The sequence below is a fragment of the Acipenser ruthenus genome, chromosome 8 (assembly GCF_902713425.1).
Source record: "Acipenser ruthenus chromosome 8, fAciRut3.2 maternal haplotype, whole genome shotgun sequence".
Classification (NCBI taxonomy): domain Eukaryota; kingdom Metazoa; phylum Chordata; class Actinopteri; order Acipenseriformes; family Acipenseridae; genus Acipenser; species Acipenser ruthenus.
In genome coordinates this window covers 15,064,096-15,091,771 of record NC_081196.1, presented here as the reverse complement: position 1 = coordinate 15,091,771, position 27,676 = coordinate 15,064,096, and the positions used below count along the sequence as shown (strand labels likewise).

The 27,676-nt window shown below is 39.4% G+C and overlaps 1 protein-coding gene across 4 annotated transcripts in view; it reads left to right on the top strand.

Moving 5' to 3' along the window:
- Positions 1-27,676, top strand: part of LOC117407524 (stAR-related lipid transfer protein 13-like) — a 145,603-nt gene that overhangs the window by 86,982 nt on the left and 30,945 nt on the right. The window contains exon 1 of one of the 4 annotated variants that reach the window (XM_059029600.1): positions 1,525-1,971. The exons of 2 other annotated variants lie outside the window; for them this stretch is intronic. In XM_059029600.1, the coding sequence (XP_058885583.1) occupies positions 1,848-1,971 (124 nt within the window). In that variant the 5' untranslated portion in view covers positions 1,525-1,847. Of the gene's footprint in view, positions 1-1,524; positions 1,972-10,752; positions 11,048-27,676 lie in introns of those variants that run through there. One more of the 4 variants, XM_059029599.1, reaches the window with a different exon arrangement.

Genomic DNA, 27,676 nt, shown 5'->3' with positions numbered 1-27,676 from the left:
TGTATTAATTTGCTGTAGCACATTAATTGAGAGTTACTAATAAATGTCCATAGAGTCGTATGCCTCTTCCGTAGCCTACTAGTTATGATTTCCATTACATGAGAGTAGATGTTAAAACTTCATGTTGATTTGAACTCGGCTCTTGCCAAGATAAGCACCAACTAAGACGTAGCTTTACAATAAACTAATGTGATCCATCTGTGTCTCCATCCATTTGCATTTCCTTCCATATGATGATGTAGATATCCTTCTGCCTGGTGTTGATGGCTGAAGTGTAATGCTGGTTCCAGGGATCAGCTTATTTTGCCTCCCTAGCGCATCAGCACACACAACGGCTGCAATGCTGGCTCTGGGGATCAACCACAGTGCGGTCTCCCCAGCGCATCAGCGTGACAACTGCCTGGACTGAGCTAAGTAGGGTACATCTGTGGGGTCTTCAAGTGGGCACCCTCCATCATCTGTGTTTCATCGACTAGCCAACGAAACACATCAAGAGGGCTTGACGGTGATTCTGGCGTCCCAGCATCACCCCCCTCTGTCCCCCACTCAGCTCAGCCCAGGGTATTGACATTGTCTTCTACTAGCCCTACATTCTTAAGGAAAAAATTAATAAATAAGTATTTTGGATATAATAGATGAAAACTGATGTATACAATGATGTGCAGGGGGGTTCTTGCACCAGAAAATGTCCTTAAATTGCTGTCATTCTATTTATGTATTTATTTATTTTATGAATTAATTATTTATCAGTTTAAATAACTTGTACTATGAACAGGAAGCACATTTTTTAAAGAAATTGTACACAATAGAAATAGGTTAACCAAAAATGAAGCAGCTGTTTCACCTTTTCAGCACTGTTGAGGGCAGTTTGGGTGCTGCTAGACATTTTAGTTAGTGGCCAAAAATAATTAGGCACCGGTAGGGTATACAAGCGGCAATTCTTCAAATATCTATATATCAAAGATATATTGTATCAATGGGACCACAAAAAAGCGCTAGCAGTATGATGCAGTGGCAAAAAAAAAAAAAAAAAAAAAAAAAACTAAAACAAAACAATAAAACATTGAAAGTATGCGTGGGTATATATATATATATATATATATATATATATATATATATATATATATATATATATATATATATATATATACATACAGACCCATACATACTTTGTAATGTGTTTTTTTTGCCACTGCACCATACTGCTAGTGCTTTTTTGTGCTTTTCAAAAAGTATCTCCTACCTAGGACTTTTTTTTATATCTACTACGTAAGACTTTTTATCACCTGTGTAGGGTTGTTGTTTTTTTTTTACATTAGGACGTGTGTGTGTGTGTGTGTGTGTGTGTGTGTGTGTGTGTACTTAGCATATACAAACGCTTGACAAATTACACAGTTTAAAGAATTGTGTATACAAAAATGACTTACCTAGAAATAACAACAATCAGAAGTTACATAAATTACAACAGAGACATCTTACCGTACAACACAAAAAAGCGCTTATAGTTCAGCTAGGGAGAGCGAGCGAGAGCCCCCAGTGATCTGTAAATGTAACTGAGTGAAGTGGAAACTTCAAGTCGCTTGCACATCTGGTCCAGGAATAGACGAGTGCACAGTGGGCTTGCTGAAACGACGCAGTCAGTCGTCTCTGCGAGGGTAAGGGTAGAGAAATAGGGGGAAAACAAGCTCTAGGAAAACTATACAGGGAAATGTAGTTGGTGTTTGGGAACCTTTGTCGCAAAGTGACGCAGTACTGTGAACCAGGTGGAGTTGTTTTGCTGCAGAACGAGTCGTTTGGAAGAGTAACGGTTTTTGGTGGAAAGGGATCGTAATGTATCAAGATCTATAATGACAACTAAGAGAAAGTCTGCAAAAGCCCAACTCAGACGGTCTTTCAGTGAACAGTTGAGAGACTCCACGTCTAAAGCCTGGGATTTACTGTGGAAAAATGTCAGGGAGCGACGACTTGCAGGTCAGTGTCTGATCTGGATTAAAAACGCAACATGGAGCAAAAGCATGTAGTGTGTTTGTGTTGAGTTATTAACCAAAAAAAGTGTACAATTGCTATTCTTTTACGAAAATGTAAATTCTGTTTATTTTATGTATTTGTCCTATTTAAGTTTGTCGTTTTTCTTTGGACGGTCACAGTCAGTGTTTGGGGACTCAGAATTAATGTTACAGCATTACAAGAGTTTTAATGAAAGCGGGACCTATGAGCAATGTAGTTGAATGTATCCTGTTTATAGAGCATTAGGTAATACAGAATTAAACTGGTGACAAACAAATACCCTTAAAATGAAACACGTAGCGTTCAAGTTTTCCAGTCTTACTTATTTGTCATTACACTGAAATGTCAACACAACATTTATCTATTGACGCAAAGGTTTTTTGAAAAGTTTCACTTCGAATTCTGAGTGAATTGTGATTGGGACTCCAGCTGTGTGACAATGACATCCAGAGCAAACCGTAAAAACTACACCTCGTACTGTAGTTTGACAAGTAAAATGTACGTGCATTGCAGGTGCACGTAACAGTAACACTGCCACAGCAGATATTTTGGAACGGTTACAGCATTCTGTTGCGTGACTTACATTATTTTAAACGTCACTTATACCTGGTACAATTGCAAAACGTGCTGTGCCATGTAAAATCTCAGTATAGTACCAAATATAAAGTGGACACTGTTAATTTAAACCAAGGATTAATTTCTTCATTCATTTGTTGGTAGCAACATACATTTGGGACCTTACTTGCTTTGAGCTTGTAAAACAGGTAAAAAAAATAAATAAATAAAAATAAAAATGGAAAAACGTATTCAGCTGGAAAGGCAATCCCAACATAAATATGCAAAAATTATGGCAGCATAAAATAAATGTATTTATATTGCCATATGACGACACTGAATCAATGATACATGTGTTACATTACGTGTTGTATACACGATAACGTTCTTCTAAAAGAAAGCATCATTTTAGACAACTGATATCATAGGACATGCCTTTCTTATACATTATTGTTATGGGATTCAAAGTTCAATATCTTGGCGTCTAGATTTAGAAACCACTAGGTTAAACCTTTAAGAGCCAGTCTACTTTGACCTGCTGTCTAATAAACTGTTCTGACCCCCATTCTTCACAAAAATTGTCAGTTGTATATGAACTCTGTAGCACCATACAGATGACAAAATACAGGTGTACAGAAAATACTTGCCATGGGGGGTTATGAGGTGTCGTCTTCTTTTCAACAGTTTAATTAGCTACAAGAGTTAGGAGGATTTGGTACTTGCTAGCAGCTGTCAGCCTTAAATGATTTAATTAGAATGCAGATGCTGTCTTGAATATGATTGAATGCCTGAGTAGTTTAAGAGTAAATGCATTCAGAAAGGCATTCAGTTTGAATATGGAGCGTTTGGCAAGCTGCTGGCAAATAGACTTGAGCTGCAGAGGATTTCAGGATGGGTCTGGGCTGAGTGCCACAAGAGTGAGGTCACAGCATCTTAAAGAGGCAGGTTCAAATCTGACAGATATATGAACTGTCTCTTCCCCTAAACATCCTAGTAAGCTGTAACTCAAAGCCAGTTTACTCAGTGCTCATAGCCGGTTGCAGCTGCTGAAAGGTGTCATTCAAATGACTTCCACTAGGTACAGTAGTTGCCCCTATATGTCTATTCTTGGCTGAGGACAGCCCTGAAATAAACACACATGGGGGTGAATTGTGGTTCAGAATGGTTGAGAACAACAGTGCATCCCTAGAATACTGAATAATGTACAGTATTAAATTGGCACTTTGGAAGATGGCCTGTATTTCAGTGTATGATAAAACACGCTTATGGGACACTGAAGTCTCTGCTGATGTAAAGCTGTTGTTTGTATTTTGTAAAGTTGACAATGTACAATTGATAGAATGCTAAATAAGGTCCCAGGACTGAATGGCAGGGTGCGCACAGGTCAGGATTGAGGAGCCGACTGGAAGCTTGCCTCACATTGCCACTGTACCACACCTTTCATAAACCTGAATGGACAAAACCCCAAATGATGTTACTATTTGCTTGAAAGTTTACCTAACATTCATCCAAGGAGCTAGGGAGCCAAACTGTAGCTGCTACATTGTATATGTCACTTTGTACCATTGTAGTACATGCCCCAAATCTACACCAATTTTGAATTATTTAACCCTTTAAGGACTAAGCTTTTAAACCTGTCACGAGACAGTCTTTTAAATGCAGATGTGGATTTCTAACACAAAATGTTTCTATATCAACTTCATAGCAGCCTAGAGATACCAATAAGCAATGTTCCAGGTACATTTCTTTGCAGAGTATATTTCCCTGGCTGAGCAAAAGAAAAAAAAAATGACATTTAAAATTTCCACACTGATGTGCTGTCGTACTTTTCTAGAAGATTACTTAAAAGTACTTCCACTGTTCCCTTTTGCAAAGTGTACCTGCACTGCTAATGTATACAGAGAGCAATGAGTTCAGTTCAGTTTACTAACAAGCCACTAGAGAGACTGAAGAAAGCAACACCCAGTTCTAAGTGTTACACAGCCACAACCATTAGCTTTGCCAGTGTAAACTAGGCAACAGTTATTATTCAGAAATAAGAACTTCTCAATAACAACTATTCCTTCAAACCCCAAGAAGGATGTCATGATTCAGTGCGACCAGCCCATGGTGGTACTGCTGTACAACCCAATTCATAAATGATAGGTATTGCCAGAAGTTGCCTTCCCAGATTTTGTTAATTAAATATGTTTGTAGTTTGTGTGCACCCTCCTGTTACTACAGCATTGTTCATGTTGCAGTGTACATATAACAATGTATTGATCAGCTTTGGGACAAATGTTTCCTGTAACCACTAGGTGTCAGTCAACTCAAAACAGATGGGTTCTCTTTGGGATGATTTATACAATTCTGAATTTAGACTACTTAAAATAACTTGCAAAACTGTGTTATTAAATGTAATTTAACCAGTGGTACATTCAAATATTTTATACATATATCATATATATCTTTTAAATTGAATTCACCCAGTCAATATCCAGTTTTATTTTTTAAATAAGTTTTAAAAATTCTTATTTTTGACTCCAGTAATCTTGGTATTGTAGTGATCTTGGTATTGTACTTTTACACGCATGTTGTATTTGTATTTTACTGTTTGTAACACGAACATCTTTAATGAGGAAACAGAACGTTCTTCAGATGTCTCAAAGACTGTTATTACGCACATTTCATTTTCTCCACTAGATCTCACCGTTTCCTTACTTTTTAAGTATTAGTTTCTGTATTGGTATTGGTGGTTTAGGAACGCTCCATTGATTGCAGACCAAACTATTTTTGGCTATGTCCCCCTCTGTTAGCCAGTTGGGTACAAGGTGCAATCTAACAGTTTTAATAATGGCCTGTATTGCTGGATGTGGAAGTTCTGTATTGCAGATACACTTTCTGGCAATCAGGTTTCTAACGCGAATGAGGCAGGGTACTGGGGAACAAGCGTCTTTAGCTTAAACTAATGTTCAGGAATGTAAATGAACATGACTTGTCAACAAGGTTGCCTTTCTAATGAAGTAGAGTTTACAAAAAATCACACTTGCTGAAACCAGCGCTCCAGATAAGGTTTTTGGCCATTGGGTAAGTTACTCTCCAATTTAGACACTATCAGTATGATTTTCAGGGGCAAACTAGGAACTAGGTCACAAAGTGATTTCTAAAACCTTATTTGGGTCACTATGTAATATGGCTTTCAGTGGGTTTAGATGAAATGAGTCGTGTATTCACTAGGTGATGTTTTAAAAATATAAATCAAATTATGTGGTTACATTAATCAGGCTTCATGGCAATATAAAGATTCCAGACTCTCTCCCAACACAGAATATTGTATTTATTATATAGATTTACCTTCCAAAAATTCAGTTGACAGATATGTAAATTGGCAGGTTGGTTTGAGGGGGACTAAGACGGTGCAGAGAAATCCTAAGGATCAAGAATTCACCAGTCACAAACACGTATTGCAAGTGAGTAGATTCAACCATGCGTTTTATTTTATTTTATTGAAAACCTGGACTTATTGGTCACGTGTTTCTGCCCATTCCCAGGCCCATTCTGCCAATTACCTGTTCCGACATTTCTAGATCCATTCTCTAGTTAACATGCAGTATATTCCCAAGTGACCATTGAGATGCCGGGAACCAGCAAAGTACAAGAAGCTGGATAGCATGCAAACACGATCTGTGCAACAAAAGTGCTATGCGTATTTCATTTAAATATCACACATAATTCATATTTTTTCAATGTGTAAAACACCCAGTAAGCAGTTTAGCCGGAGCACTGGCTGAAACATTTGCCTGCCAGGCTAAAATTCAAAATTATGAAGATGATAATAATAATAAAGGAAACGTAAAGGTTTTAAAAGACTTGCATTACCTTGAAAACAATAAACTCACGTTCCTGTTAGAATACATCAGTCCTTGTTTGCCAAGGTTAATGCCATCTGGACAGTGTTATTGAGGGGTTCATGTTAGCCTTTTGTTTGGTTTGAAGACACAGACACAGTTGCTCTTTGCCTCTCGCATGGGGATAGGTGATAAATCATAAGCTAAAGCATGTATCATTGGGGTGGCTGACATATTAATACTACATTCTATTCCATATATGTATTTTATTGGCTCCAGCAGTTCACCCAAGGTCTTTTACAGTAGTTTGCAGATGCATAAAACAATGGAGGACCGTATATGGATTGTACAGATATAGCCGGGCAGCATAAAAGGTCTCCCTGGGGAGGGTGCTTCTATAATAGCTTTGCTTTCCAACCTGAGATTGGAATTGGGTCGCTTTTAAAATACACAGGCTGCACATTATCATTTCTGTTACTCACTTAGAATGTCACCTTCACAGTTTACTTATTGTTTGCATATTTAAACCCCCTTATCATTATAATGCTGTTCTGCACATTTCCTTGGTCGATGACTCGGTTCTAATTGTAGACTGACTGAACCTTGAGACAAAATCAATGCCATTTTTATTGGGGGGGGGGGGGGGAGTGCTCAGATTGGAATGGTGTACTGTGCTTTGTAAATCTGCTGGCAAATCAAATCTAAACAAATGGATAATCCCCTTTCAAGAAAGTCTGCTTAATGTACTTAGAGCCAAATGCAATTAAAAAAGGAAAAGTCCGTCAGTTTCATGCTCTAAATAAGTGCATGTGGATCCATTTTTATTTCTATTCAACATCAATAATGTGTTCATCAAATCAAAATCAAAATGGCTCCACAAATTACTTTGTTATTGCACAGATTCATATTTTCCTAAAATACTTTTTTCCTAAGCTAAAGGTTAATTGAATTGGGTGCTTAATCCATTTTTACATACAGGATTTATTTTGAATGGTTGAGGACAGTACACTTTCAAAATTGTGTTTATAAAGTTATGAAGAACTTATATCTTCTTTGGGGGCCACACAGAATATTAAACATTTCATATACATTATCTAAACTATTGTTATGAAAAAAATGTATGGCTCCCAGATAATTAATTTGGAGCGATACACCAATTAATGAAATATCATGTTAACAAGCTGTATAGTGCATACATTAGTACGGCATGATTATACTTATTTAATAGTACGCTATTTACTCCTAGTAATACTTTTTAAATTGCTCTGTAGATTGTTTGCCAGATGTTTAAAAATGTTGCTAATGAAACAGATCAAGTCTAAATACAAAGGCCATTCACATTGCCATTCACATTATGCCACCATACAGTATGCACATATTAAATGTGCCTCTTTAAATTGAGTTTGAACTAAATCATGAAACATTTGAATTGTGTGAAACAATAACACGGTTCTCTCTTGCAGTAGCTATTTAAGGAATACGGTTCTATGTTTGCCCATACATTTGCAAGACACCAGTGTATCCATTTCCCCATTGAATTGCAAGTCCCAGCCCTAGCCTTAGATACATAATTATATATATTATATATATAAAGATTGTTTGGAATGGAACAATTATCATATTGCTATCTGCTCAATCATAAATTTATAATCTTCATTTCCAATGATTCATCTTACAGTAAGTACAATTATACCTACATTCCTCAGGCAGGGTGCCTAATGTCATAGGGGGGTGTAACAGGGCAAGGTTAAATACGTGGGTCATTACTGCATAATACTGAGGCAGACACAGAACATTGGGTGTTGACATGTTGTACAGGCAACACCAGTACTGACACTAGGGTACCAGCAATGGTAGCCCTAGTGTTACATTTAGTAAAGAAAACAAAACAAAGCTACAAATAAAGTTTTGCCACACAAGGCGAGTGTTCGTCCCACTAAAAGTGTCCTGCTCCAGGAACCTGCTACTCTGCGCAAACTCTCTCTACGCTGTTTAGGATCAGCATCCCCTAAACTGACCTACTTTTGGGCTTCCGGAGTCCCGGCATTCTCACGGCAACCCCTGCCTTTTCAAATGGCCTTGGCTTGGAGTGTAATGGTTTCATGCAGTAGTTCTCTCCATGGAGCGGACGCTCTCACCTCAATGTCAACACAGCAAGCTTTCGCACCTGTCTGTATGGCTATGGCCATGCAATAGCCTTGAGCTGTGGCACAGATGCCGTTTGAGCTCCTCGCAGCCTCCCCAGGCACGCCCCCCAGCCAATCAGGACCTCCAGATCAACTCAGCACCGGGCAAGCCTACCTGCTCAATTAGTTCCTTAGCCACGTGTCTCCTGTTGCACGTCCCAGCTGCTTCCATAAAGGCACACATGCACTCAAGAACCATCGACAGGGTCTGCCTGTCACAGGGGGCCATGAGCCAAGAAAGTTTGGACACGACTGATTGTAATTTCCATGTTTGTGTCCCATTGAGAGCCCATAATATTTTCTAAAGGTTTTGTTAGCCTTAATTTCATGTTGTTTTAACAAAATATTTTTTTGCGTCACAGAGCTTTAAACAATGTGACGATTGTAAAAGTATAATACTCATCAAAGTAATGGATGACAGTGCACAATAGTAAGCTTTCTCCCACTCCTCCCACTCTTAAAAACAATCCTGTAAAATTGCTTTTCTGGCAGGATCAGCCTCCACCCAGATGGAACTTCATTTAAACAGTTCACATGCTCTACTGTATACAGGGCTTTCCACCACACTGAGTTAGCCTCAGATTTCAGACAAGCCTCCCACAAGCTTTTTTTTAAACCTGTTTTTATTCAAGCTCATGCTACGATATGTGGGTTGACACAACTCTAAAAATGTTTTGTTGTTGCTACAGTACTTAAATAAAACTGTGTCTAGAAGTCCAACCCATTTTAAGGCCTGGAAAGCATCTGAGACACGTTAACGTTATGGTATCTTGACATCTATACACATAATCACCTAGCCGGGATGTATTTCACACTTTTAAGATATATCCTAACCACAGGTAGGGTTTCCGGCCTGACTCTAGAATAATGATAACCCTGCCAAGAGCAGACATCCAAGTTTAATAAGTTAAGTTTTAAAATGGTTATTTCAAATCGAGGTAAAAGCCTCTTAATGGTGATGCTTATGGCTTTTTTAAACTCATATCCCTGGACATAAAATAAAGAATGCAATTTAAAAGAGAGATTATTTCTAACTTCCAAATTTGACAGTGAATCACAGTACATGTGCCATATGTTGCAAACTTTCATGTGTCGTTTGCATGTTTTGCTTGTAATTGCAACCAAGGGTGTTTCCCAACATTATCCTTGCACTTTGCTGTGATTGCAGAGTGAAAACTGAGTAATGTTACTAGGTTACCTTCCAAAACAAACTATTCTAGCACGAAAATTGTATTTAAAGTTCCTTCTTATGTAAAGTCTTAGTTGGATGGGAACATGCAAAGACAGTGTGTAGAATTATGATGGAACCATGTATATTCCAATTACAAACATGTTTGTAATTTGTAGATTGTTATTTTTTTTTTAATGGTGAGCTTCTTATTGGAGTTACCCTGCTTATGATGCAGTGCCACCAGGTAGCCAGATGTTGTAATTCAGCAATATTCTTAAAGCCATGTTTGAATTAAAATGACCTTTTGTTTGTCTTTTATAACATCAGTTTGAGGTATTGTAATAACAACAGTGGTTAAAAACAATACTAGCTAACATTATAAGTTAAATAAAGTACGGACTGTATTTAGCTGTTGTATGCCTCCGGTTAAAAAGGTCTTCTGTATCATTGCAATCTGTCACAATGAAATGTGCTGTGCTGGTATACAGTACTATATATGTTAACCTAAATCTAGGCCTATTTGTTTTAATCAACCCACAATGTAAGAGTTAATTTAAGGTGTGTTGCCAGTCTTTTATTGCTATTTTATCTGTGTCAAATATTGGATTAGCAGTTATTAAATGACAACAAGCAAAGGGTAGACATGTGCACAGTTTAGCTGCTCAATACTGTTCATGGCTGCAGGGTGAATTACTTTTGAGGAATTCTACATTTGGCATCTGGCATTGCAGATTCAAGTCTTGAGTAGTCAAACTCTGTCTGTACTGCCTGCACTGGGTGGGTCCTAGAAATTGTGTTTTTTCAAACCCTCCCATCTCCTTTCTCAATGCTTAGTCAGTTTAGAGGTATGTCGTTAGTATGCAAGAGTTCACAAATGCTTCGAAAGACTTTGAGTTTTTTCTTCTAGCAAGTGGGCAGTGCTCTCCCGACTCCCTGCCTTCAGATGATTAGCTCTGTCCTGTCTCGTGACTGGAAGCTGGAACACTGACTTTGAGCTGTTGGCACTCCTACCAGCTTTGACGCTCCAGTTCACTTATTATTTTTTTTTTTTCTACATTACCGTCTTTTGCTGTGGGTGAAGTCTGTGTGGTAGCTCTAAACTGCTAAAAAGGGATTTTGTCAGGCCTCAGGCATGTTTAAGCAGATTCCCCTGTCACCAGGCTCTGGTCGGATCTGTTTGAGTAACATGTCACCTGAAGGCCAGGAGACGTACCTCACGTTTAATCAAAACCGAAGGCAACCTTCTTACCGACTCAACAGGATAATAGCAAGACGGCAGCTGTTGAACAAGATTACACAAGGTAGGGTAGTACTTCAAGGCAGGGTGGCATCCCTTTCATTCTCCCTTTACCTCAAAACTGCTTTAATGTAGCACTGTCCTGGGGACAGGTAGACCTTTGTTCTATTTGTGTTTCCCACTGCAATTGATTCATATATTACAGCGGCTAATTCTATAAATACTCACTCTCAGTGTTTGTCTTATTACCTCAACAACTTTCTTGAAGTTCCTCTTCATCTCCCTTAATGTCTAAACTTCGCAGGACTCTTCCCACTGTATTTTCAGTGTGTTAATTCATGTTAATAAGGTGGTCAACAAATCACCCCTTGGGGAAAGCAACAGAAGGAATAATATAGTAAAGAGTTAAAGTGGCAGTATTATCAGTTGCTGTTTAGAATTGTACAATTGGCAGTTGTTTTTATTACTACTAAGGACAAGGTGCCACCAGGTTGCCAAATATTGCAACCCCAGTAAGTTTTATTGTAGTGATACTGCATGCTTATTATGGACATTTTCAGTACGGCAACAAAGCTACTACATCCAGACATTTATTGCAAAGGTTTTTCTAATTGCTAAAGATGTTGCCAAATTATCTAGGATTTGACACATTTATAGATTTAAAGGAAGTCTTTACACCCTGTGCTTCAGGTTAACATTATCCTTGCTTATTTAATGTTTGCTTAGAACTGGATTGTTTACCTACTTCCACATAGTAAAAATATTTTGGCTGCTTTACAGTGGAATACAAATAAGATGTGACTGATTGAGAGTCTGACCCTTGCACTCTGTGCCTAAATAGAGGCAAGCAAGCAACTGAAGGTTGCATTTGTTTTTTTGACATTTGTTTTTTGGGCCTTGCGCTCACCAAATTCAGTATAACTAGTTTCACGTTTATTATTCCTCACTGAAGATGCATATTATCATTTTTAAAGGTTACTGTATACAGCATCTGTCAGCATGATTACATCTTCCTCCTGTTTACTTTAAATGTCTGTCAGTGGTTTCCCAATATTTGTGACAGTTGCACAACACATTCAGGGGCGCAAATTTGGCACTATGGTGCATGATTTTAGTGCCAGAGTACCTCACATAGTGCCAGCAGCTTTACATTCTTGCACCAGTAAACATGTTTACATGCTTACTCCTTAGCAACCAGAGATGATAATAGTTTCTCATTGGGTTTGGATTACTCACGTGACCCACCCACATTCATCCACATACACAAGAGAGAAGGTTACCATATTCCTTCGAATTTAAGACACCCTCAAATTTGAGGAAAAAATAAAACATCAAATAAATATGCATTTACAAAGATACAACTTCAGTTACGCTGCTGTATCGTTGTTGTAGATTAACCACAGAGCTTGTTTATTGTGCTGCGCACTGTATAATACTTAAGATGGTGTCTCTATCGTACACACAGCACCACTCACTTACAACATCACACACCCTGGCAACAGCAAGCATGACATCAGGCAACATGTAACCCAGCATCCACAACAGCATTGACCACATTGCAGACACAACAGTCAGAGCCAGTTTGTCTCCCAATTTGTGAACTGTGGTATTGCTTGACATGTTGAAAAATATGGTCTGTCCAAGCCGGTACTGTTTGTTAGAAATGATAAAATTGTAAAAGCTTCTTTTGGTATTTCTCAGGAAGCTAATGACACTTTTGAAATCGGGCTGTAACGTTTTGGTTCATTTTTTCTCAGCAGTGTCACGTTGCTGCTTGTCTATTTGGGCAGACGCCTTTGTTGTCTTTTCTCCGCAGTCAGTCACGTTGTTGTGTGTGTACTCGGATAGTCACGTCTCTTGTTGGCAATTTTAATACATGCATCAATATACTGTACTCAAATTTAAGACACAGGCTGTTTATGAAAATGAATTAAATTAGAAGGAATACGGTATTTACTGTAACACAAAACACTTGATTAGGGTGGGGTTTGATAATTTAACACCTGCCTGTAGTCTGGTGCTAAACTTTCAAAACAGTTCAGCACCAATTTTCTAAATGATTTGCACCCCTGAGATTACCGTCTCCCACCTCAGAGATTATAGTAACACCTTTCTGGTTTAGACGGAAGGTGCATCTATCTTGCTCGAGCGACTGGTTGTCCTCGGGTGTAGAATGCTGTTACAATTGAATTTCCCCATGGACCCAGTCCGAGTCCCATTGTTTTTGGCCATTTGGTTTTTTTTGGAAACTACTTGGATTGATAGTCTAGACAATATCTACACAATAGTGTAAGTTTGTTTCATAATGTGTATTGTTTTTATTACAAATATGTGTAAACATTGATTTTTATTCTTGGTTTTAATCCGTGGCAGGTGCTCCTTCCATGAAACGCTATAAACCCTTTCATTTTAACAGAGTAGACAAGACTTGGGATTAACCTCATACAATCCTGTGTGCCCTAACACGATGCTGGGGCATTGGTGAGGGCTCCCTACAAACCTAGTAATTTACCACAATGCCTTCCTTTTCCTGAACTTCAGCAAGGCTGGGCAATGTGACAGTTGCTGATTGCTTTTTGCTTCAACCTGTAACTGTGAAGAAAGTTCTGAAGCTCCTGCATTCCTCACCACTTTGCTATCTCCTGTTAATTTTGCCAAGAAGTTGCTTGCTGGTGGATTTGAAGTTTAGCAAAAAGGGGAGAGCTTGTTCAATCTTGCATTCATTTTTATATGCGTCAAGACTGTTTGGTTAATCTAAAAAAAATAAATAAACAATTCTTGTCAGCAAAGCATGAATCTTCTGGGTTGTTAGTTATGCAGAAGAAGTATAATCAGTAAAAACAATCAACAGTCAATATGGGAGCGTGGGTGTGGGCGTGCGTTCCGCAGGTTTTATCAGTTCTGGTTTAAGTTTTTATTCCTTTATCTGCACGCTCCTAATTGCAAACCGTACCTTGATCTCTTTGTTACGACTTGCTTTGCAGGTGTTCTTATTTTGAATACAGCTCTGTTCACTTGATTCATAACCGCTGTAACACACACAGGACTAGATTCTCAAAGTTTTTCCTCCAAATCTTTATTAGTAGGTTTATTTAAAAGATGAGAAAAACAATTACTTATTACAACCCCCTAAATGAAGGTGTTTATTTGGTAACTTTATTGGGTGTGTTTTCCTTTACTGAAAAAATGTGTGCTAATGAGTTTTAAAAATGTAGCCTAATGAATATATGCAGTACTGTGGCAGTGTGACCGGCCCCTGTGTGTATTTTATGTTTATATGTTGTGTGTGGTGTATTAATGTTGGTGTATATGTATTGGTTCACGGGATATAATGTGGGGTTATGTAGCACAAGTGTTATAAAGTGTATATTTATATTTAAACACGAGGATTGCACAATCACTTCACGTGCAGATTAAAATGAGTATTTGTGTAGAAGCACGGAAATGCACAAAGTAGTTCACGTGCAGATGTACCGAGATTCCAATTGAATGATTGATTAGCAATCCAGTCTCGGTACAGCTGCATAAAAGGGTGAATGTTTCACTCACTCGGGGTTGTGTGTTCAGGGCTTAAGAACGGGAGAGGGTTAGGAGAGTTTAATAATATAAGCAACTGCTACGAGTGCTGGAGGGCCAGTATGATACTTGTTTTGTGTTTAGTGTTCGTCCCCTGTTTGTCAGCGTCTGTTCGTTTTGTTTGTCTGGCGCATCAGCGCATTTCATACCCCAGCACTGTTGTCTGTGTCCCCTGTCTTATGGGTCTGACGTCACATCGTGGACATTAAGGAGAAATGTTAAGAGACAGGTGCTTTGGTCTTGTGCTGAGAAATGTTCAGAGATATGAAGATTCATATTCCAAATTTAAATTGTATTATATTTCATTGTGAAATCAGTGTCTTTTACAAGTGTCAGTGTTTTTGATTCTCTTCATAGGCTCATCACATTTTGTTCTTTGTCACCGTATTTCATTTGTTGCTGATTGTCCTTAACTGTCCAATGTGTTGGTTGGTTTGTACAATTTTTCAGTTCATCTGCATTTTTGCTTAGTTTTTTTTGTTAAGCCGTTATACCAAATGCATCAGTATTCTGAAGTCATTTCCATCTGATACAAGATATGTGATACCAGGACTTGGTGCGCATGATTGGCTGCTCAAGAATTCAACTCAATATTGCCATCTACAAAGCACTGAAGCACAGGATTTTTGTACTCCTCAGATTGGATGGATGCAGTGGGAGTGGATGATGTGTGCAGAGCTTGCCTAAGCAGGAAGGATGTTGAGTAATTCAGTAAACACTGGGTATGCCATGGATGGATAAGAAAAGAGTGATGTGCAAATTGCTGCCCTTTCTGGAATATTAATGAATATATTGTATAATCCTGCAAATAGGCGCATGGGATTTCACTTGGGTAAACACTGTTTTCTGTGAAAATGCTGTTGTTTCATATACTACAGTAAGCCAGTGCTCCTGTCTGTGTATAAGCTCCCCTACAGCTTCTTGTAAGTGTAAATATAATTCAGATATTTATAAATCTGCATTACTTTACATCTGCATGGTAAATTGTGACAGTACCATTAGTAAAATACCTCATTAAAGCATTGTTATTGATTTCTGATACATTTTCACTTTTCTCTTCAGTTCCCTAAAATAGTCCAGCGCATACTACAAGCGTAGTCCCATTACATGCACCTATTTGCGAGATTAAAAGCAGGCCTAAAAGTGTGCTTCATTAATCATTAGTTTGCTGCAAATTAGTAATCTGTATGCTAGATGGACATGAAAAAAATAACAAAAAAAGTGTAATTAGTTTTTGGTTAAAGTCCCAGCTTTTTTTTTTCACGATATTGCCAATGTTTAGATACTAGCATTCTCATTCCAGTATTTTCTGTTTAAGCGGTGACAGCTGCATTGTGATAATACACCGAGCATATCACACTTCCCAAAAGAACACAGACCTCTCCCAGCTCTTCCCGTTGCTTGTGATTTTGTATTGTTTAGTTTATTTTTGGAATAATGCCTTTTCTTTTATAGCGGGTACCAAAGGCAAGACCTCACTGTAATGGAATGTAGCTCAATAGGGTTGGTGTTGAGGGTTTGTAAAGTAGTTTATCAGGTGTTCAGTTTCATTCTGTATTGTAATTGAATTCAACCATATGATAGGTTAAAGTTATTAAAATTCTGAAACTGCAACAAATAAATGCATAATAATAATAATAATAATAATAATAATAATAATAATAATAATAATAATAATAATACATGTCCATCAATGTGAAAGAAATCATATATACATATATACATTAAAGCTATTTTCTTATATTTCAGTGGGTCAGTTTTATTGTATCAGGCCATGGTGAAGTGAAAAGTCATTGTGTTTAGTCATGTGGTGTCTCATTGTAAATTCCTCTGCAGTTAGTGGAGAAAAGGCTAATGTACTTGGGAATTCAGCTTTACTCACTTCCAGTACAGACAACACGAAGAAGGGATCAGGAGAATGAGGTTCATCTGCCCACTCCCTGCTTAAATGAAGTTTCTGTTAATATGCAACCTTGATTGATTAAACCCAACCATGTTGCTTACACAGTGCTACCCTTCATAAAGTTATATTCGGGAGCCATTGAAAACATTGCAGAAGACTTCCAATTGAAATATTTGTCTTGATTTTTTTTTTCAGTATTTCTATGTTGGGAGCCATTATTAGGAAACCGTGTGTGGCAGGGCGAAATCCCCAAATGTAAAAAAAAAAAAAAAAAAACATAGATAGATAGATAGATAGTTTTTAAAATAACCTTTATTATCACACTCGTAATCAACAATTGTCTTAAAACAGTAGTATTTTTTAATTACATTATTAAATAAATAAGTACATACATATATAATTGAAAAATGTTTAGCTACCATTCCATCCTCAGCTCCCCCTCTATTCCCCACACCTCCTGGGACACTTCAATCTGAGTCTGGATGCCATGATCACTTTAAATACAGAAATCACACCCCCTGTCAGAACATCACTTACTTTTCAGCTTTTAATGATTGCTAGTTTGGCTTGCCCCACTAAAAAGTTTGCCAATTGGCACTTATTCTTTGCCCTTTTGAAGTACATCACTTTCACAAAAATGTATCTCAAGACCCCTAAACATATCTACCAAAAGCCCAAACAGTGGCTGCAGTCTGGGGCAGTACATAACACATTGAAACACAGTCTCTCTCTCTGCAAACAGTAGGGGCACTTGTCTTCAACTCCTGGCTTAAAATCGCCATAAAGGAGTTTGTGGCTACAATAGTGTGTAGCCCTCTCCATTGTAAATCCCCCACTTTTTTCTGAAGTGGTGGCTTATACAGTGCCCTCCAAACCGGAACTGTAGCTTCCTCTACACCCATCCTCTCCCTCCAGTGCGTGTCTGGCATTTCTCTAAGGGCTTTGTAGTGGGTGACTTTCACACAAAGCCTATACAAATCCCTTTTCTCTGAAGAACAGAAACAAAAACTCCAGGAGAGTCTCAAAGCACAGGAGATGCCCTGGTTCATCACAGCTTTGATCTACAGCTGGCCCAGCCTGCAACTTGAACACTGGAGGCTCTATTTCTGGAGTAGCATTCCCAGAAAGAAACTCACTGCTAACACCGCTCGTAGCTGCATTAAAAACAAGCTGATAAACCGCACTGATCTGACCCCCAACTCAGAGGCCAGCGAATCTGCACTCTTCCACTCTCTATTTTCTAAATCTATTAAATGCCTAATCTTAGTAACCCCCATGTTAACCAACAAAGATTTTTAAAAAAATGAAATGAGCCAATTCAGCCCTCCCAACTCAAAGTTCTTCCTCACTGCCATCGTGTGCCAGATAAGCAGCATCCCACGATAAAACGCAGGTACACAGGACAAGGCCAGCTTGCTGGTGTTCATTAACAACAGCTGTCTGTCAAAATTCATCCCTCCCACCCTGTGAAGGAAAGCAAAAGCAATATCCCTCCATGGTAGAGGGCCAGGAGCGTACAGTAACTGCTGTAGAGTCTGCAGTCTAAAAGCAGCCATCCTACTAGTAAGATCAATCAGGCCCAGTCCCCCTTACTCTGATAAGTAGAGCACAATTTGCTTCACCCAGTGCAGCCCATCCCCCCAAAAATCTAGCAGCTTTCTCTGGATTTCCTTTAAAAAAGATGGTGGGGGGTCCACGCACGTTAACCTATGCCAAGGCATTGAAGCAACCAGATTATTAATTATTAAAACTCTACCTCTATAGGAGAGCTTTAACAAAAGCCACCTCCAACTCTGCAATCTCCCCTTCAGCTGATCTAACACTCCCTCCCAGTTCTCTAGTGCTGTACCCTCTCCTCCCAGGAACACTCCGAGATGCAGAAACACCCTCTTGTTCCAGTGCAGCTCCCCCGGTAAATCGGGCGGTTTGGTACCCTCCCAATCACCTATCAAATAAGCGTTGCTTTTAGCCCAATTAACACGAACAGATGACACTTTCTCAAAGATATCCTGGCAGTAACTCAAAGCCTTAATATCCTGACTATTTGTTACAAGCGCTGCTATGTCATCTGCATAGGACACTACTTTAAACAACTGATTTGGGATATTTGGAATAGAAAGACCATGTAAGAGCTGCCTGAGTTTCTCAATAAGGGGCTCAATGGAGAGGGAATATAACATCCCAGACAGACAGCACCCTTGACGGATGCCTCTCTGCACTGGGAAAGGAGAGCTCAACACACCATTTACCTTCAGCACACTGAACACGTTATCATAGAGCAACTGAATTTTCTCCACAAAATTAGGGATAAAACCAAATTCTCTAATAACATTAAATAAATATTTATGGTCTACCCGATCAAACGCTTTTTCTTGATCCAGGGAAATTAGATCAGCTTTAAAACCAAAAAGCTTGGAGGCTGCTATTAGATCCTGAATTAAAAACACATTATCAAAAATAGATCTGTTGCATACACAATATGATTGATTGGGGTGCACAATACGGTCCATAACAGTTCTCAGGCGGTTTGCCAATGCCTTAGACAGGATTTTATAATTGGAGAAAAGGAGGCTTACAGGACGCCAGTTCTTCAAATTACATAGATCTCCTTTTTTTGGTAACAAAGTCAACACTGCATGCCTGCAGCTTAAAGGCAGCTCTTTTTGCTGTATGCTTTCCTTGAATACTTCAAAAAGGTCTCTCCCCACATAAGACCAAAGCACCTTGAAGAACTCAACTGGCAGTCCATCAATACCTGGTGCTTTACCATTATTGAGTCCCGCTAAAGCCTCACTGAGTTCTTGAAAAGTGAATTCTTCCTCGAGCCTCTCCTTATCCTCTTCAGGAACCTGGGCCAGACCCTCGAGGAACTGCCAGGCCTCTTGGGACTCCTCTACAGCCTCTGCCGTGTACAAGTCCATGTAGAAAGCTACAGCATGCCTCCGGATCGCCTCAGGCTCCTTCATCTCCTGCCTAGTCGAGGTCTTTAAACAATGAATCAGCTTGCACTGAGCTGCCTTTTTCTCCAACCCAAAAAAGTATTGAGTTGATGCATCCACCTGTGAAAGATTTTGAAACCTGGAGCGCACCAGCGTCCCCTGTACCCGTGCATCCAACAGATCATTCAGGGTTTTTTGGAGGGTTTTCAGGCTTTCAAACAGCTTGTTATCATAGCCAGACTGCAGAGCTCTGTGTAGCTCAGTGATGTCCTCCTCCAACTTTCTCATGACTATAGCAGTGCTCTGTGTAGTGTGTTCAGTGTACTGTTGACAAAGCAACTTCACCTGCACTTTTGCCACATCCCACCACTGCCTTAATGAAGAGAAGGCATGTTTTTGCCCCCTCCATCTTTCCCCCAAAAAAAAAACATTTTAAAAAGTGTGCATCTATTAACAGTTTTATGTTAAAGTGCCAATATGATTCATACACTCATGGTGAGGGAATAATTATTTTCAAATTGACCATACTATGGTCTGAAAAACCAACTGGAAGAATGGAACCATGTGCAACTAAATTTAACTGGTGTTTAAAACTATAAAATCTGGCCAATCTGGCCAAAGATACCAGCCCAGGAGACCCTTTTGCCCATGTGTACTGTCTGTCATTAGTGTGCAGATTTCTCCAAGTATCCACCAGTTCATGTAGTGTTAACACAACAAGCAGCTCTCTGACGGAGCTGGGGTGAGGCTCTGAGCTGTTCCTATCTAATTGCTCGTTTTCAGTGCAGTCGAAATCCCCAGCCAACAGAACAATCTCCTCAGACTGATACTGAGCCAGCACTCCACTCAGGGTTTTTTAAAAAAAAAAACACCCTCTCTCTTCCGTCATTTGGAGCATATCTGAGCCATTAATAATCATTCTTTAATTACTTTAAAGGAATCTGGAGTAAAACATTTTACAAATAAAATGGCTATTCCTGCACTAAAATTAGAGTCGTGGCTAAGAAAGGCTGTCCCCTCCCACTCACTGACCCAGTCTGTCTGATTTTTATCATAAGTGTGTGTCTCCTGGAGAAAACTGACACTCTTTTTTAACTGAATACTCAAAAAGAGATTCTCTTTTTACTGGATCTCTACATCCATTCACATTCAAAGTCCCAAGTAAACAGGAAAAAGAAAAAGTACTTGAAAGTGTTTAAACATTATCATTGCGTTTTTAGAGTAGCGTGTACTTTCATCACATTCTTCAGTCTATCTCTCTCTTTTTTTTCTGTCCCTAAAGATTCAGCATTACGATCGGGAAAGTGATCTACCACACGAATCCCACTCCTTCCTTTAATCATTTCAAAAGCTTGAATACTCTCAGCGCTGTACCCTCCTCTCAATTGCTGACTAGCTGACAGTGTGTAAGTGAAAGAGGAGTCAGTGTCACTGGCTTCCTCATCACTCGACGTGCTGTCTTCAATCACACTGTTCTCAGCGCTCTGACTTCCTAGTCGAGCACCGGTTCCTCTCTCTGTGCTTTCAGAAAAGTGCCTACGCTGTGCAGCACCCTGGTGCTTCAATCCCTCTTTCCTCTTCCTATTGGGGAATTTAAATTCACCCATATCCTTATTTACTTCTCCCCCGTCTATCTCTTCCCCTGAAAGCACCACTCCCTGATTTCTGCTCTGAGGAGTACCTTGTTCCTCCAGCACCTCATCCCCCCTTACGTCTTTCTGTACGGCAGTTCTAACCTGCGCTCCTAGCTCCGCCTGCTCACCACAGTGGCTGAGATTGTCTTACTCGCCGGTTCCCCAGCCTTAGCCCCGGCAATCCCTGTTGTGTCACGCACCACCTCTCTGTCCTCCTGCGTCCCCTGAGGCTCACTGTCATTGCTATTTTCCCCTTCAGCTCCCAAATTCTCTGCCATATTCCCTGCTTGCCCAACTCCCTGACCGGGCGTCTCTGCAGTACCTTCAGCGGGATTGCTTTCCCCTGAGGTCCCTTCCCCTGCATTGCTGTTTTCACCATCACCTCGCTTACAGTTTGTTGCTTTATGCCATTCATGACCACATTTAAAACATTTCATTAATTCAGAGGGAACAAACACAACATATTCACTCCCATCTACTCGAAATTTTAATACAATGTTAAGATCTCCATATAGAGCTGTCTCCTGAAAGAAACAACACGTTTCAATTCAGGAGATTTACAGCCAAGAGGGACCATTGATATTCCTGACATAATCTGGTTCTGTCTGCTCAGCTCTCTAATAATGAGCTCATTACTCAAAATGGCGGAATATTTGAAATGTTTTATTTTTCGAGCAGGGGTTGCAAGTGGCAAAACAGAAACAAGAGGCCCGTCTATCACCAATCCTTCGTTCATAAACACGACGACAGCTTTATTCGTTTGTGATGCTGACCTGATATTTGCACATCCTACGCTTTACCGAGTTCAACAACACATGTTTCAACAGATACACAGGAATCTACTATAATTTTTATTCCATGTCTCCGAGTAAAATTAGGATTTTACTCGGGTTTGGCCATAAGAGCCTTCACTTTATAAAACCAAGCTCTTAATTCAATTTTTTATAACTATGACATAAGGATGAAAAATGAAAGGAAAAATAACAGCAGGGACAAACCCCTCACTCACTCTGAGCTCCGCACTCTGCACACACGCTGCAAGCACTCCCGACAGACACAGCGACAGACAGACAGGGATAGATAGATAGATAGATAGATAGATAGATAGGGTTGGCAGGGAGGGGGTTAAAATCCTCCATGAGAGAATACATGTGAGAATGTGGCTGGAGCTTTAATTAATGATTGATGGTTAATTAAGCGTACGCACTTGAACTTCCGTTCCTAGCCTCCGAGTCTCATTCCTGACACTATCCCACGCTGACACTATATGTAGCTGAAGTTAAAGCGTGTATGCCTAATTAACCATCAATCATTCAATTAAGGCTCAAGCTGAAGTTAAAGCACGTATGCACACGTTTATTAAACACAAACAAAACTGGCACAAATAAACAAGGCACAATGGCCAAAATAAAAGGTTATTTAGACATTTTGCCTTCTCTAAACAGTTCTCAAAACATAGTACATACATGCACTCACACTCAACTAAACACCATCACCTAATTAACCATCAGTCATTCCATTAAGGCTCCAGCCACGTTCTCACATGTATTCTGGCAGGGAGGCTTTTAACCCCCTCCCTGCCAACCCTATAGATATATATGTTTACATTTCAGGCTTTTGCTCTGCCACACCGTGCTTTTTGTGTTCCATCGTATAACAAGAATGAAAGTACGAGTGGACTGACGGGCCAATAGGAGCCAAAGCTGCACTAATATCTCTTTATGCTGTGAACCCCAATGGAGAAAAATCAATCAATATGTTAATGATCTCCAATGCTCCCCATAGTCCACTGAACTCTGACACATTTTCTTGTCTGATGAAACTGGAGAGAACAGGGTCATTGTTAAGGGACTGCTTTAGCTTCAGTCAACAAATGTATCTTTTAAATCATCATGTATTTTAAGGTATCATTTTATTAAAAAGGTTAACAAAAGGAGCTAAATATTGAGTATGGCTATAAAAAAAAGCATGTGTATGATGTGTTGGTAAATTTCTGGAGGGCTGGTAAGCCCTGATTTATTCCCTTCATCTCTTTAATGCCTGTGACTGTGCATCTGGGAGCCAGATCCCCAGGTCTTAGCCAGGTCTTTCATATAAAGTACAGCTTACAATGCTGACTTCATTAGGGAAAGAATTTCAACAGTGTAGCCAACAGTTCCATAGGAAAACCAAGCAAATCCACCACACTCAAACACACACTTTGTCAAATCCACCACACTCAAACACACACACACACACACACACACACACACATATCAAATCCACCACACTCAAACACACACACACACACACACACATATCAAATCCACCACACTCAAACACACACACACACACATACACACACGTATCAAATCCACCACACTCAAACACACACACACACACACACACACACGCACGTATCAAATCCACCACACTCAAACACACACACACACACACACACACACACACACGTTGTCAAATCCACCACACTCACACACACATACATGTCAAATCCACCACACTCACACACAATGTTGTCAAATCCACCACATTAGAAACTAATATCCATTATCTAATTATTATCATTTTCCATCTCCAGAGTCAGACTGTCGTGTTTTGGGGGGTGGTCGATTTGGAGGTTTGTCCACAGGAGTGTTTCATTGAATCCTTTAAATCTTTGCAAAACTCACAGTAGAGGCTAACATGAGCTAGCAAGCAGAAGGAAATTCGGTTGTTTTCAAATTGATTTATTAAACCAGGATATAACCCTTAACATATTCTTCTAATTTCCAATGGGGGTAAAGGGCACAGAAAGTATATATCACAGCCATTCCAACAAAAGGATGTTCAAATCATTGCTCATTATCAACCTCCATTGAAGGGTTGCTAGTGAATATCTCCATACTCTTCCTTCATCGTAAACAGAGTAAACATTGATTTGTCTAACCACAGGTTTTACCGGACTGTTTCATATGCCAGTATGCCAACTGCCATATTGCATGCTGTAGATAGAGGTTTCCTGAGTGGCATACAGCTGTGAACATCCTGGCTTATTTTGCATTAAGCTACTGTATGTTCTGCACTATTTTGGGGGTATTTCTAAAAAAAATGACTAGACCCTGCTGTAAAAGTTGTAGAAGGCTGGATTGTCTCAGTGCCCTTTAGACCTCTGTTGATTGATCTATAGGTAGCTCATTTCATATCGACACTAGTTGAGTTAAGGCATTCAAAATATAGCTGGCAGGTTCATTTTTATGCAACCAAGGAAGATTACTTTACAGCCCTTGTTTAAAACTTTCCATTGGCTTCCTTTTAAGCTTAAGAATTCAGTTTAAGGGTTTGACACCAACATGTAAAAGCCTAAAAAAAAGAATTGTCCTATTTGCGAACATGATCTCTGAGTCTTGTAGACGCCAAAGCTTTGATCTACATATTACATGCCTCTCACCCTGCATGCCATCAGTTTGACACCCAGACTTTGTGTGTGCTGTTGCCCCACTCCAGTAGCCAGCACAGCCTCTGTTGATTCAAGAGGCAGAAATACTTGGTGTTCAGACATTCAAGACACACAATCATCTTATTGTAACCCTGAGTAGCCTCCATCACAGAAGTGGATAATGCTGGTCTATCTAGGAAGTGCTGTTTTTATTTTTTTTGTTCATAGGTCATACATTGGTGCCTACACGAACCTCGTTGTTATTTAATATCATATTTTTAGCCGGCACCTTGAAATTAAAAGGTTCTGTTAGGGACAACATAATTTCACATAAAGGGCCTGAATCCTGCTACATTTTATAGAGCTCCACACTAAGATAGTGGCTAACAACCACAACTTTCTATATCCCTCCAGAAATGTTGAACACCCAACTAAACTGTGCCACACTGGCTGCTCATGGAATCCCTGCATTATACTATAGGGTTATTTTGGGAGTTTCAAAGTGTTTGTCCTAATGGATTTACCTTTTGAAAAACAATAGCCTGAAAGCAGTATAGAAATAACTTTCTTAGATGAAACGTGGTTTGTGAAAAGGATATCTAACATTTTGTATGTATCGTCTTGCCACTTGACGTCAGGCTTGCCTGTGTCTTTTCCAAAAGGCCGGACACTCCTATCATTACATTTAATTATAAACTTTGTCTCAGCCAATCATTGTTTGAGTGAAGCCATTACCCCAAGGGAGAGGTAGCCTAATAATAGATGTGGAAATGATTTTCTCTGATTTAATGTGCATCAACCCGACCCCTTAGTAAAGCTCGAAAATAGGGCCCAGTATGTCACAGGCACATTAATAATTTCCAAGTTCTAAACCTTGTTCTACATTTGTAACTACTCACACTTTCACGAATTCAGACAGCCCATGTCTATGTAAAGACTGTTGGGTAATAAAACCTGCATTCTCCGCCAGACAGTTTTGTGAAATATTAAACAGGATTAACATAATAGGTTTCACAAGCATTTCATTATTTGGGCTGTTATGGTGACTGCCTTCATTATTCTTACACCACAATATACCGAGCATCAAAGAAGCTTATCACTATTATAACACATTTATTTTTGAAAAAAAAGAAGGTATATAAATGATGGACATTGATGAAATGTTTTTGGTTTCTTTTTAATCACTTGATCATTCACCCTTGACCATGACACGCTTGGGTGACTATGTCTGAAGCATATGCACTTAATCACCTAATTAGTGAGACAGTTGATTGGACACTGAATATGGAGTGATTTCAGCTGTTGAAATGCAAGCTTGAATAAAAGCAATGAAGAAAATCACAGAAGAAAACCAATATGCCACGTCTGTCAAGAGAGCAGCACCTTCGTGCAGTTGGCATGTTGGAGGCTGGACTAGGGCAGCGTACTGTGACTCGCCGTCTTGGCTTAATGGATTGGCAGTTTGATATGAAGCCTTTCACATGTAGGTCACTGGTTAGAATACACCCAAGCAATGTAATGGCTGAATAACAGTTCAATCTGGCGACTCTATTGAAAAAGAGTAGTAGTTGTCTTTGCACAGTTTATAATGGTTGTTCGTTCAATGCAGAGTTCAGACACCAGTTCCAGCTGCACTGTCTCGTCTGTATTTTTCATTCACAGATGCTCGATTGTAAACCCTGACGTTACAGTCAGGCCCATGAGAATAGAATGTGATGATTGACTTGAAAAACATCAGAACGTGATGACAGCCCCTGACACTTTACCATCAATGTCCTAATGAAAATGGATGGGGTCGTCTTTGTGGTACTGTATTTGTACCATTAGTTATTGTTCCTCCAAATACAATAAGAATTTGTGATTATCAAATGCCCTATGATCTGTCACATATGGATGACAATAATGACTGTGAAACACTAGACCAGCTGCCCTCATTTATTTTCTGCTTGGAATTCTTGTTGAATTGAGTAAGCTCTTTGTGGCCTCTAGTGGCTAAAGTGGAGAAATGCAACTGAAAGAAAGCAGCAAATGAATGTACTTAAAGGAAAGAGACGGTTCAAAATGAATATGAACATTCAAACAAAAGGATGTGAGTATTCAAATGGAAATAATAGTGTCAGCATTATGTTGGCTTGCGTGTTTATTCTAATCACAATAACCTACTTTTTCATATTTCTGAGCTTTTGAAGGAACTAAGGTTGTGCTGAACCCGTGCATGGGCATTTGTTAAGGGATTATATACCACACGCTGTGGATGTAAATCATATTGCTGACACCTGCAATGTGCTTTACTTTACAGGAGATATGGATCTTAGTATGTACCACATTGAATCAATTAGAAATATCCAGAGGATAGGCAAAAGGGCAAAAGGCATTCTGACTCAGCAGCTGTCAGTCATAATTCATATCACATGTTACTGCAGGACCTATCAAGTGTGTGAGGAGATAGTCTTCCAAGTGGATAAAGTCTGAGACAAATGTTCTTACCATCGAGGTAGACTTTGTGTAGAAGTAAACTACCGTTAGATGTGTTTCTAGTTAAAGCTATATTATGACATATGCTCTGGTATCTCTTGTTTTAAAGACCTGCTTTTGTTTTATTTAAAAAGTCCGCTCTGAGTCTGGCTTCAGTTGGATCGGTCATTAGTAAGGCTGTACTTTTTTCATAGTTATCACGGATTTCACGATCTCCGTGAAATGTACCCATTATCGTGTAAAATATGTAGTTCCCCATAAAAATTCACATTTCTGAAAGAGTGTAAATGTACATATTTGTATTACTTTAAAATAAATACAGCACATGTTTGCCTTATTGACACACTACCTGTTGCACTGCATTTTAGGAACCTTGCAGCCGGTTAAGTTGGCTTCCTGTAAATGATTGAACACACTGTGTAGAGCTGCATGATTTCTTTAAACTGTCTTCAACAAAAAAGACACCAGCTGCTTCAAAGATCAGAAATATTGTTTCATCTCAAATTGTGACAGAGACAGAATGATTCTCCCTCCCAACCTGTGAGGGCGCTGTGTAAAGGGAATAGAGTGCCCTGGACTGGATGTCCAGATAATTCATTCCCAGGGTTAGGCGGAGGTCGGCCATCTAGAAGGGGGGCGGAGCTACAGTACACTAAATCATCGACCCAGAAGGGAAACGATGTGGCAGCCACGGATTGGAGGAGCAGTTCCAATTGTTCCTTTGTTATGGTTAACGCTAAACCGGAAGGAG